We start from the raw sequence: 13,844 nt of genomic DNA, 5'->3' as shown, positions 1-13,844 counted from the left end.
CATATTGTTGGACAGACAAATGTGAGAAAGCATTCAACGATTGTAAAGGATTTCTTTTAAACCCAAACCTTTTGGAGTATTTTGACTCGTATAAGCCCATTGTCGTAGTAACAGATGCTTGCAGCTATGGTTTGGGAGATGTAATTGCTCATTTGGTTGAAGACGAAGAAACACCTCATTTTCTTTGAACAGCGCACAGAAATACTACCCCATTTTGCGTCTTGAGGATCTAGCAGTAGTTAGCACAGTAAAGAAATTTCATGAATTTCTTTACGGGATGCATTTTACCATTTACACCGATCACAAGCCTTTAATCGGTATTTTTGGCAAAAAAGGGTGAGAATTCCATTTTTTTTTTCTATTTATAACTTTGATATTGTGTATCGACCTTCTTTAAGGATGGGTAATGCCGATTTTTGTAGTCGTTTTCCTTTATCTGATGAAGTTCTGAAAGAGTTAGCACGGGAGTACATCAAAAACCTTTACTTTTCCGACGAATTTCCAATAAATCATAAAGAAGTTGCCAGAGAAACCTTAAATGACGAATTTTTGCAGTCAATTTTGAAATACCTGCAGCAAGGTTGGCCTCAGAGATTGGAAAGGCGTTTCGTGGATGTGTACTTTCATTACCAGGAGCTTGAGGAAGTTGAAGGATGCGTTTTGTTCCAGGATCGCGTGGTTATTCCTGAGAGTATGAAGAACAAAATTCTTAAAATGCTTCATATGAACCACTCAGGTATTAGCAAAAGTACATTAGAGTACATGGGCTATGGAACGGAATGCAACAAGGTTTTAAAGGTTCTTTTGGGAATTTTCGCCAGGTATGGTTTGCCAGACGTTGTGGTCACAGATGGAGGACCACCTTTCAACTCCGACAAATTTGTAAAGTTTTTGGAAAATCAGGGAATTTTGGTGATGGAAAGTCCACCGTATCACCTGGAGAGTAATGGACAAGCAGAGAGAACGGTTAGGCTGGTCAAGGACGTCTTGAAATAGTTTTTCCTTGATCCAGATATGAGAAGATTAATCGGATGCATTGCATCATTTCATTCGTTTCGATCTCCTCATTTTCAGCATGATAAGGTGATAGTGTGGTATGATACGGGACTCTCAATCAGAAGGTTCTTGGTTCGAATCTCGCTCGCTAGCTTTTAGTTTATTTTTTTTTATGATGTCGATCATAAACGGATGCGCGGCTCATGATTTCAGGCATGTGATTCATGATTCCGAGCAATCCGTAACAAAAGCATAACGCGTTTGTTTCGTGACGGTCATTTGACTCATAATATCATGAGTCCAAATCATGGTGTATTTACATAAGCTGAAAACACTCTGAAATCATGATATCATGAGTCATAATCTTGACCGTTTATACCACTGCGTCTACGCCAGTTCATTCGCAAAGGGTAAGGGGTGGGGTAATTTATATGGTAGAGAGTCTTGCTGGTTTGGGCAGCAGACTATGATGAAAAAATGGAAGCGTAGGTAAACGGTTTATTTCTGTCGTCTCGGGTTCTAGCAAATGCTATGAACTGTGATATATTAAGAGTGGTAGATAGAAGCAATTGAAGGATACAACTACAAAGTACGAGGAAAGGGACGGGCCTGTGATTGAACTCACGTCCTTCTGTTTATGAAGCAGAAGCGATGGCCATTAGACAACCAACCTCGTCTAGAAAACTTTTGAAAGATAATTCAAGAAATTAACTAGAAGGTTCTCATACATAATTTGATGTCAGACGGGAACTACACCTAATACATGGCATTGATTTCTCCAAGATTTTCGTGGGTAAAAGAGAATGATTTTTCTCACGATTACTCCAAACATTCAAACAGATTTTTTTCAAAGATGTTTTAGGAATAGTTTCAGCACTTCATCTAATGCTTGCTTCAGGTTTATCTATGAATACTTTCAAGAACACCAAACAAATCTGAAGGATTAGAAATATCTCAACATATTGCTTCTTAAATTCCACAGATTTCTGCAATGGATATGCAAATCCTTAAAGGAGCAATAAACATTTGATTGATCATAAAACCATGCTGGAAAAACCGTGAAAAAGGACAAGTTTCCCTTGAAATTACGTGAACCCAGACCTAGTTTGCAAAAACAACAGCAATACATATCGCATACCCTTAAAGCGGAGCTGGCGCAAAGTGTGATTGAGTTGGGTGATGTCACCGGCGCTGAGCTAATAAACAGGAGGCAAAAAAGCGATGATGACGGCGCGGCGTGGTGAAGAATAAGTTTTGTGGTTTTCGTTTTGTTCGTCATCCGAAACAATCCGTTAGACGAAACTCATCAAACCGAATGATGAATGTGACGTTTTTTCTTCGGTGGTTGATGTTTGTTGTTAGCTGTTGAAGGAATCCGACTGCTGTGAGGTATTGTTCAATCAATTAACCGTAACAGCCATAAATCAGAGCAGGAATTGGAAAAATGGTGCCACTTTTTTGTTTAAGTAATTTGTCTTAAATTTTCTTGACTGATGCTGCCTGCCCAACTGTCCCATTTTGTCATTTTAAACCAAAGTTTTTGAAACTGCGGATATTTCTGTTGAAACACAGCTTGGTAAATATACTTTCATAGCTGCCTATTTGCCTTTTCAATGAACTGGGCAGGGGTTATAAGTTATAAAAAATAAGTTATAAAAAATGTCATTGATGGCATTAATGCAAACATAGCTCATGGAATAATTAGCAAGGAATTCCAACTGCAGAATTCTATTTGATGAGTGCTCTTCAGGATGTTTCTCAATTCTGCAATACCCTGATAGCCCTACTTATTTTCCTCTTCTAGAAACCCTTCTACGATTGATATGGTCTTAACCGACTCGAGTCACCTTTGTAGCCAACTGGTCACTCATGCTGATTTTGATTCTGAAGCGATTCTCAATCCTATCAGCTCCATATACATTCCATATGAAACATATATCGATAGTCATCTTGCTTTTGATATTGACGATGCTCTTGAAACTTTAACAAAATCCAGGGGCATTGCAATATCAAAAATGTTAAGTAAAATTCGAATCCATGATTAAAGACGACGATTTTAAACTCCGTTTTAAAAACGTGAGGAGAAGGCAATTTCAACGCACTCACGATCCTGCTACGAAAATTGTATGGCAAGTAAAAGAAAAAAAGAAAAAGAAATTAAAAAACGTTTTACTCAATCCAGAAACAAAATTTTCAAATAAAATTTCTTTATTGGACCCTTGCTCTAAGCTCTCTTGCAAATTATCTAAAATTTCGAAAAAAAAACCTCAGAAGCCAATCCTGCATTGAAAGAGGAAAACATATTATTACTAACTAAAGCTCAAAACTTGCTATGCAGATAGAAACGGCGCACAATTTTAATTTAGAACTCACTAGTCCAATTGAAAATCAAGTTACTCAGGATTCCGAAAGCATTCTCAATCAAGAGAACGTTTTAGAACATTCCTGGGAGACTAATTTGGAAGAAGTGAGAAATATTATTAAAAAATTCAAAAATATGAAAGCCCCTGGCGATGATGGAACTTTTTACATCCTCATCAAGAAACCTCCATAAAATAGCTTACCATTCTTAGTTGATATATAATAAACAAATGATTTCAGTTGACATATTTTCCTGTCAAATGGAAAAATGCCAAGGTTGTACCAATTTTAAAACCAGACAAAAAACCTGCAGAAGCTTCTGGCTATCGTCCTCAGTTTGCTTTCCTTCATCAGTAAACTTTTTGCAAAGGTCATTGAACAGAGTGATGGTCCATATCAACTAAAATTCAATTTTTGCCAATGAACAGCTCGGATTCCGCCATGGACATTCGATCACTCATCAACTTTTAAGTTTTGCAAATTTGATACGTTCCAACAAATCTGAAGGCCATTCTACTGGTCTTGCTCTTCTAGACATATAAAAAAGATTCGACAGTGGTTGGCATGAGGGTTAGACTGTAAAATAAAAACAAAACTTTGATTTTTCTACATACATTGTTAGAATAATCCAAAGTAATCTGCCAAATCGTACACTTCAGGTAAAATATCAGAACTCCAAGTCTGAAAGACTTCTAGTAAGATCTGGTGTTCTTCAAAGCAATTTCAACAATTTTTTATCTATTTCACAATCGTCAACATTGGATTCGATGCATCATAATCGCCGAGAAACACATTACACTGCAATTGCCGAACATTAATCTGAAATCGCAGTATTTCAATTAATGGAAGGTGAACTATATCTTAATTGAATTCCTGAGCACTTCAATGGCATTCAGCTTACTCTACCTCTCCGTCTTTCAAAAGATTAATTCGATTGAATGATGCTCCATAAAATAATAATGCTCAACTGCCACCCACGCTTACCGACAATCTTCTCAATGTCAAGCTACACGTAACACTTCAAAGTCCAACCACAACAATGCTTTCCCATAATCTTCGAAAAGTTGTAGCTAGTGTCTTCATGATCTTCGCCATAACACCATCTAAAGTGCCTAGACATTTAGACAATACCGCACATTGCAATCGTTGCTCGCGTTCCTATAAATCTCGATCTCAATGCTGAAAACTAACTCACCCGATGCGGATATGCGAGGTGCCACGAAACGTTGAAAGTGCTTCCGGCCAGGAACGACGTTTTCAATGAACCTGAAAATTGAAACGAACAAAAAAAAACACGGTTTCAGGTGAGTGCGGAATATCTACAGTGTGGGACGATATGTTTGCAAGTTTTATGGTTTCTCCATACAGAATGATCGATTTTAGTACCAAGATCAGATCTTAGATATTTATTTTTTATACACGATCAAAGCATATATTTTCGGCAATGTTTCGCAAGTTGTAACCAGAGTTAAACCATATCAATCATATCAGCTGATAGCTGATCTACCCATAACTGCATATTTATAACATTCGACAAAAGTAGGCATTGAGTAAATGGAACACCAAGTGTGCATTCTATGGCAGTATGGAAAGAAACTAAAATTTCAAAAAAATTACCGGGAACTCAAAAGTGCTTATTTGAGATTTGAAAAACATCTGAAAGCAACAGTCATCAGCGCGGTTTCCAAGGTGTCTTGTGCTTTGTGAAAATCAGTAATGTGACTGCTGCGGTAACTTTCTTTTCAACCGTAGTTATCTCTAAAATTGCAATACTAAAAATTTGATTTGACAACCACCAACAGTGATGCTACATCGTGCTCTAGATCATAATCACTGCAGCATGAGTGGTCACGTGGTAATTATCGAAGCTGTTACTGTTCTTCAGTGACTAACATATAGTTTTAATCCATCTGCAGCATTTTCAAATATATCGTGCTGATAAATTATCGTTTTACTTGCTTAATTTAAGGCTCAACATAATCCACCAGTGATATCTGTATTCTATCACCATCAATGTACTGATGATGGAATAACCAGCATGATGGAATGGGATCGATGGGATACAGAAAGATCCGAATTGTATCACAATTGGCCAGTTGAAACCTTGGCTGTTTTGGCAAAAGCCTACTTTCAGTAAGTTGGATTGCAACAGGGCACATTGTTGCTAGCCGTGTTGCTAGTTCATAAATTTGATTTTTCATCATAAGTTTGGAAATTTTCCATGTTGTCTTTTTGTTTAAAATCCATTTATATTCGATGTCAAGATTTTTGCACGTGCTGCTACAGTGCTAGAATAAAAAATATATTTAATTGAGATGATGGGAATGGTGTCAATTTTCTCTAAAAATATCTGCAGTTTTGAATATTACACGGATTTAAAAAAAAACTAATATCCTCTTTTGCACTGAATAAATGAAGCGTGCAAGAAACAACCAAATTATGAGCCTTGATATTCGAATTTGTTCACAAGATTTGTTTTTAAGAACACTGGTAGCACTGGCTTTTGTATCGTCAAGGTTATCGACTTTAAAACAAAGGGACAGCCTTAGTTGAGTTGTCACGTCCTGTCCAAGCGTGATAAATAACAGCCGCAAACGAGAACCCCAAAGAGAGAGCGAAGGTAAAACCTTTTTTATCCACTCGTTTACCTTAAGAGCAGTTGTTTTATTTGGTTTCGGGTCATTTGGCCGAAAGGGTCATTTGGCAGAATACCGTTTGGCAGGATGTCTTTTGGCCAAAATTGAAAACAATAGTGAATAACAGTTGTGATGAATTCTAAAGCTGAATTTCAAAGAACAGCTTATTCTTAAAAAATGATTAATCATTATTGAAATACAGCTCTTTGGTGTTAGATCAAGGACCAGTCGATTCTGAAAGAAGAACATCCTAAATGTAAGCAATTATTCACTTCTCTGCTAGCAGTAATAGTGAGCTTCTGTAACGTGAGTGTTCACCGAGTCATTCGGTTTAATTTTTAACAGGACTCTCTATGAAAGTATTATAAGTCTTAATTCCAATAACTATAAAACATATTGATATATGAGAACAACCTTTGTTCAAAAGAAGGAAAAATCTCTTATAAACATTTAAAGATAGTGTAATGCAAATAATCGGTATATCAATAGAACTTCCGACGATTTAAAGGTAAAATTCCCAATTAAAATATAACCTAAATTATTGCCAATAGTGATGAAACCAGTACAAATCGAAAGAATAGCCTATGTTTGAAAGAAGGAAATTTTTTTTATGAAATTATCAAAAACATTTCATACCCTACCACACCGTTGGTAGCCCAGAAACAAACCAATTATGAGCTCAGAGTCTTGACACGAGTTTAAAACTTCTTCCTGCGTTAGGAACCACTGCTGGTGCATCAGGCCACGTCGCGCGCGCCAGGTATTCGGACAGGTATAGGAATGCTTGGTAAGCAGTTTTAGACTATAAATGTGGCCGATCCACGCGGTTCGACCTCTTTTTCCTTGACAGCGCGGTAGTAGCAACAAGTCTAAATTGTAGTTAACATTGTGTAAGTAATAAATTGAAGTGAAAGTGTATTTTTTAAAAAGTGATTATTGGAAAGAATAGTCCTAATTGGCGCAGCCGGTAGGATAGAAAGAAACTGGTGTTAAGAAAACAGGAGTTTTCCCAAAGAGACTGCAGCGACTGGAGACCGGACGTGGTCACGCCAAGCACGAGTTGGGATCATCACCGACACCGCTGCGACACCACCAACGCGAACGACAGCTGGCAGTCCGCCGTTTATTTCGCCTACCACCCCGGATGCTACTTGTTCAACTGTAAGTACACCCAGAGTTTTTTTTATCTCAAGTGAAACAAAACAGTGACGATGCCGGAAACGCGGTCTAGTGAAATTGAGCAGCTCAAGGCTCAGATAGCAAAGCTTTCAAATATGATTCAGGGAGCCGGAAATCTCTATTCCGTGCCCGACCCTATCAAACAACTATCGGAATTCTCCGGTAATAAGAAAGAGTTGATGATTTGGCTCGACGAAGTCGACCAATTATACAACACTTTTAAAATTAAGGGCCAGAATGGTGGACCCGACAGTATGAATGCCTACTATGTGCAGGCGATAAAAAACAAAATAAAGGGAGAAGCTCGCGTAACATTATGCGCGAACGGTAACCCGTCCTCCATACCGGAGATTAGAAAAGTGCTTATACAGCACTACGGCGACCAACGTGACATCGCCACGAATTTAAATCTATTATTTAATGTCAAAAAAGGTGACAAATCTCACCACAAATTCTTTAACGAAGTCAGGGAATTGGAAACTAGAATAAAATCTAATCTACAGCTCAATCCACTATCAGCAATAGAGCTACTAGAGATGATCACAATCACAAAATATCTTGACAACATTCAGGAACCGTTGGCAAGCATCATTAGGACTACTAATCCTAGTAGTCTAGAAGATGCCTTTCAAATCGTAACTTTAAACCAGAACGCTGAAACTAGAAAACCGATCATCAAAAAACCTCCACAGTTTAATCACCAATGCAGTAGTTCAAATTCAGATAGGGCGAAACAAAACCCTGGACCCCAGTATAAATTCAAACCCGCTGTTAAGAATGCATCCAAACCAACAACTTCATACCCTAAGCAAAAAATCGAAGTAAACGCCAACGTGGCCTGCGACGAGGAATCAGATGACAACGAGTACGTCGACTATGACGATGGGAACGACGACGATGGAAGTGAAGTTGAAATTGAACAGCAACCCGCGGCTGACGAACTAAATTTTCAGGCAGCCAGGGTAAAACGGAAACAAACTTGAATTTCATTCCATATTTACGCATCGCAACCACTAAAGGATTATTAAACTTTTTGATAGATACAGGTGCGAATAAATCGTATATAAATCCACAACATGTGAAAACGGCTAAAAAAATTAAAAACCCTGCTTTGGTAACAAACAAAAACGGAAAGTTTCTGATCAACCATATAGTCAATGCCAATCTGCTTTCGGAATCCTATGACCATAAACTTCCATATTACGTATTCAAATTTCATAGTTTCTTCGACGGCCTCATAGGCTACGAAAATCTATCAAAAATGAATGCCGTGATTGACACAACCAATCATCTACTTACGATTGGGTCGAAACGGTACACATTTTCGAAATATTTTCCGACATCTTTGAACGTCCATGAAACCGGCGAGAATATAAATAAAATCTGCACCACATCAAACGGTTCATTTTTGATAAAACACGAAATAAATTTAACAAGTGGTGTGAAACTACAACCTGGTCTCTATGAGGCTAACGACAACGAAGCGCTGGTACACCTTAAATTTAACAGACCAAATTTGAAACATGATTTGACGCCATTTCACAACGACTACTTTATTTTGGAAGACAATAATAACACTCAGTCGAAATTCAAGCTCAATTTTCCTTCAGAGCATTTAAATGATGAGGAAGTAAGGCTTTTAGTAAAAACGCTGAAGCCATACAAAAGTGTATTTTTTCATGAAGACCAGCAACTGAGTTTCACTCATGACGTGAAACACAATATCACAACGACTGATGAAAAACCCATTCATCAGAAAACTTATAAGTATCCGTATCACTTAAGGGACGAAGTTTCGGCCCAAATCGATAAGTTACTTAATACAGGCATCATAAGGGAATCTTCATCCCAATGGACATCGCCCATTTGGGTGGTCCCCAAAAAGTCCGACAATTCCGGTAAAAAGAAATACCGTATTGTCGTTGACTATCGAAAATTAAATGAGAAGACTCCTGCTGATAGGTATCCGATACCCGAAGTAAGTGAGATATTAGATAGATTGGGAAAAGCTCAATATTTCTCAGTCTTGGACTTGGCAAGTGGATTCCACCAAATTGAAGTGGATCCCAAAGACATTCCAAAAACCGCTTTCAATATTGATCACGGCAAATACGAGTTCGTTCGTATGCCTTTTGGGCTGAAAAATGCCCCCGCTACTTTTCAGCGGCTGATGGACTCAGTTTTGAGAAAACATTTAGGGATTAGATGTTTTGTCTATATGGACGACATCATAATCTTTTCCACATCGCTCCAATCGCATTTGGAAGATATTGCGAAGGTATTGCAAACCTTGAAGGAAGCAAACCTCAAAATACAATGCGATAAATCGGAATTTTTGAGGAAAGAAGTTGAATTCCTCGGTCATGTTGTGACGACCGAAGGAGTCCGACCCAATCCACGCAAGGTGGAAGCTGTGAAGAATTGGCCTCTTCCCAGAACACCAAAGGAACTAAAATCGTTTCTAGGAACCGTTAGTTACTATAGGCGGTTCATACCACGTTTTGCACATATAGCAAAACCGCTGACCTCGAAATTACGAGGAAATGCGAAATCGTTCGAAATCACACCCGAATTCGAACAGGCCTTTGAAAAGTTAAAGGAGATTATAGCTACTGATTTGATATTAGCTTATCCCAACTTCGACCTACCCTTTATTTTAACTACAGATCCCACAAACGTGGCAATCGGAGCAGTCTTGGCTCAATCTGTAGACGGAAAGGAACGACCTATTGCGTATCTTTCCAGAACACTCTCGAAATCTGAGGAAAAATATTCTGCCACAGCTAAAGAGTTATTGGGCATTTACTTCGCCGCAAAAACCTTTCGACCATATTTGTATGGAAGAGAGTTCTCAATTTACACAGACCATGAGCCACTCACCAAGGAATTAAAGCTCACGGATGCCACTGGTCGTGTAACAAGACAACGCCTTTATTTAGAACAGTTTGATTTTAAAATAATTTATAAAAAAGGAAAGCAAAATGTTGTTGCGGACGGGCTTTCCAGAATTCAGAACCAAGAGCTTAACTTACAGGAGCTAAGAAATGAAGTTTTTCCGAACGACCGAGTGTATGGACCAGAAATAATCAATAAATACAAAAATCAACTCCTAATCAAAATTTCAAAAGACAAAACGAAAAGCCCTCATTTAAGATGCACGATATTTCCCGGCCAAACCAGACACGTGTTCTACAGAGAAGAATACACCGATGCAAATTTATTAGAAATTCTTAAATCTTATTTAGACCCTGGAGCAGTAAACGGAATTTTTGCCTCAGTAGAAATAGTCAAAAAATGCGAGCAGCTTATAAACCAAAATTTCCAAAGAATCAAGGTTGAGTATTCCAATATTAAATTACCCGATTTAGTCTCTTTACAGGATCAACAGGATTTCATCAAAAGATGTCACAATTTCAATCATCGTGGGTATAAATTGACGTACGGCGAGGTGCAAAAGTCAGTTTATTTCCCCGGTATCCTTGGAAAGGTTAAAGCCTTCATAAGTAATTGTGAAGACTGTAAGTTTTCCAAGTACGAAAGAAAACCCTTTAAAATTCCCCTAACAAGAAGAGTTTACGATAAACCATTTGAAAATATTTATATTGATGTCTACGTTAAAGAAACCGAAAAATTCCTCACCCTCGTAGACGCCTTTTCAAAATTTGCTCAAATCTATAAAATTAATCATGAAACTGCAGATGAATTGATCGAAACTCTAGTGGAATATTTTAAAACGTACGGACTCCCGAAGCTTATCACCTGTGATCAAGCTACAGGCTTCCACAATGCGAAGTTTAAAAGATTCCTGGAGGATCAAAACATTTCCTTGCATTTTGCCAGTTGCAGTAACAGCAATGGGATTGTGGAACGTTTTCACAATACTTTGCTGGAAATGTACTTGGCAAACCGAAGGAAAGTAGAACGTTTAACACTTTACGAGGGACTCGCTCTTGTTACAGCTCTCTATAATGACTCGAAACATTCAACAACAAATTTAACTCCTAGAGAAGTAGTATTTGGCAACTCTACTTCTTTGAACATAGATGAAATAAACATTGCGAAACAAAGAACTATACAAACTGCCAGGGACAACATTAAAATTTCGGCCGATAATCACAATGCAAAGTTACCGACTATGCATTCTGATAAGTTCAAAAATATAACCAAACAGACAATACTAGTCAAAGGCAAGGCTAAACCGACCCCCAGCGGACATCGATACAGACAGATTGAAATCAAAAAACAGACTGACAAAACTGTAACCGACGAAAAAGACATCAAAACGCATAAAAAACATGTTAAACGTTAAGACCGATCCTTTTTCTAAATTATTTACAGACTCTGCCTTTGGGCAGCGACGGTACGGACAGACCTCTTAATACATGACCTTAACAAAAACCCTTTGGCCATCGTACCTCTTGGACCGGCAAGGATTAGTAACAGCTACTTAAGATTAGTACATCGAATCAATCTCCAATTGATAGATGAAGCAATTAAAAATCTAAATTACCAAGCTCAGGACAGGATAAATAACCAGAGTTTGATGAGCCCTCTAGTAAAGCCCAAAATCGAAAAATTGAATTCAATCTTCAAAAAATTACAGCCCTATGCCAGAATTAAAAGATGGGAATCTTTAGGAAAGTTCTGGAAATATATTTCAGGAAGTCCAGATGCCGAGGACTTGAAAATTATAAATAAAACTTCTAACTTGTTGATAGATCAGAATGATAAACAAATTAATATCAATCATGTATTTGAGAACAGAATTAACAATATTTCAAATACTATACTGACAATAGTACATAATTTAGACTCAGCAGAATCAAGAACATTAACTGGATTTGACATAATTAGTTTTCTTTTCAATATTGACGAGCTCATCAAACAGTTAGAATACATAGAAGAAGCTATAGATCTGGCCAGGCTGAATATACCAAGCAGTCGCATCATCAGTCTCTCCGAATTAGAAGCAGTTCAACAATTCCTCACCGAGAATGGATTAGAAACTACCCTTATTGAAAACGTTTTGGACATAGCCAGCGCTTATGTCATCTACAATAAGCACACAATTGTATACATCCTGAAAGTACCTCGAATCAAGAATGCGCAGTACACCATGAACTACATCGAATCAGTAATCGTTAACAAAACGAAAATTTTCCTCGCTTCAAACTACTATCTGACAGGTCCCACATTATATAGTACCAAAACACCGTGCAATAAGTACAGGAACATCTATATATGCCTTAACAAACAGTTGGAACCCGTAACCGAGTGTATCCAGCAAATCCTAGAAGGCGAAACAGCACAGTGTCCTGTGGAGAAAGTCTATACTAATAATATCATTACAAGTATTGATGATGGTAATATTTTCGTTAACGATGCAGACATACAATTAGCATCCAACTGCTCAAATCATCAACGACACCTAAAAGGAGCATACCTTATACAATTTTCGAGTTGTATGCTAAAACTAAACGGGGAAGAGTATACCAACAGCAACATGGAAATTCCATCGAAATCGTTTATTCCTACAACAGGAGTAAAGGTAAATTCAACCCGCACCATAAATCGCATTCCTTTAGAGTACTTGCAGGAACTTCACCTGGAACAACGAAAACACATTGAACATCTCAATCTGACGACAAAAAATCTTCATTGGAACGTACATTTTTTCGGCTGGCTGTCTTTTGGTGGCATATCAACCGTCTCTACATTCCTAATAGTCATCATCGCAATCTGGGTGATCAAATCACTCATCCCGCATAAGACAACATTGGTGATACCCAAGGAAGAACCATCGACGGACGACGCGAACCCGAGGGAGGCAGCAACATCGAACAAATCTCTCAACATACCATTCCTACCACAGGGGTAAAACATAACCATACGCTGAGGACAGCTTTTCTTCGAGAAGGAGAGCCGTTAGGAACCACTGCTGGTGCATCAGGCCACGTCGCGCGCGCCAGGTATTCGGACAGGTATAGGAATGCTTGGTAAGCAGTTTTAGATTATAAATGTGGCCGATCCACGCGGTTCGACCTCTTTTTCCTTGACAGCGCGGTAGTAGCAACAGGTCTAAATTGTAGTTAACATTGTGTAAGTAATAAATTGAAGTGAAAGTGTATTTTTTAAAAAGTGATTATTGGAAAGAATAGTCCTAATTCTGAATGAACGAAAAGTTTTAATTATTCTCTTGGAGCACTTATATAGCGACAAACATTACGTCCCGCCACATCTAAAAAGATCAGTAAATTATCTACTGAACTAGCAGATCAGTTAGTGGACCACACTTACACTGAGGCAAAAAAACTTAATAGTTTCTTAAGGAATAATTATGATTTGGCGCCACAACGATTATTGTTGAAATTTGTAAGTTTTACTTATGATTTTGGTGAAGAATTTCAGTAATGAATTTCATAAGTTAATCAATGAAATTCGGTAATAAACGCAATGACAATAATGCAAATCGAACTATCAATCGATAATGTTGTTTGCCTTTTATTTCAGGCGTGCTCAAAAATTGGCATGTTTTGATAACATGTGATCTGTTTTCGATTAACTTGAAGCCAACATCGAAAGCGGAGTAGTTCTTCTAGCGATTGCTATGATAAATATTTCAAGTAATTGTTATTAAAGAATTCAAAGCTCTCACTTATGAAACTTATGATC

At 37.8% G+C, this 13,844-nt stretch overlaps 1 protein-coding gene across 2 annotated transcripts in view; it reads right to left on the bottom strand.

The window, feature by feature from the left end:
• The window catches only part of LOC5571274, a 138,123-nt gene that overhangs the window by 51,059 nt on the left and 73,220 nt on the right, over window positions 1–13,844 (bottom strand). For both annotated transcript variants that reach the window (XM_021840211.1, XM_021840212.1), the window contains exon 3: window positions 4,553–4,623. In XM_021840211.1, coding sequence (XP_021695903.1) covers window positions 4,553–4,623 — 71 coding nt within the window. The remainder of the gene's footprint in view (window positions 1–4,552; window positions 4,624–13,844) is intronic.

The sequence above is a fragment of the Aedes aegypti genome, chromosome 2, assembly GCF_002204515.2.
Source record: "Aedes aegypti strain LVP_AGWG chromosome 2, AaegL5.0 Primary Assembly, whole genome shotgun sequence".
NCBI lineage: Eukaryota > Metazoa > Arthropoda > Insecta > Diptera > Culicidae > Aedes > Aedes aegypti.
The sequence above is the reverse complement of the archived record's forward strand: the minus strand, read 5'-3'. Positions and strand labels throughout refer to the sequence as shown.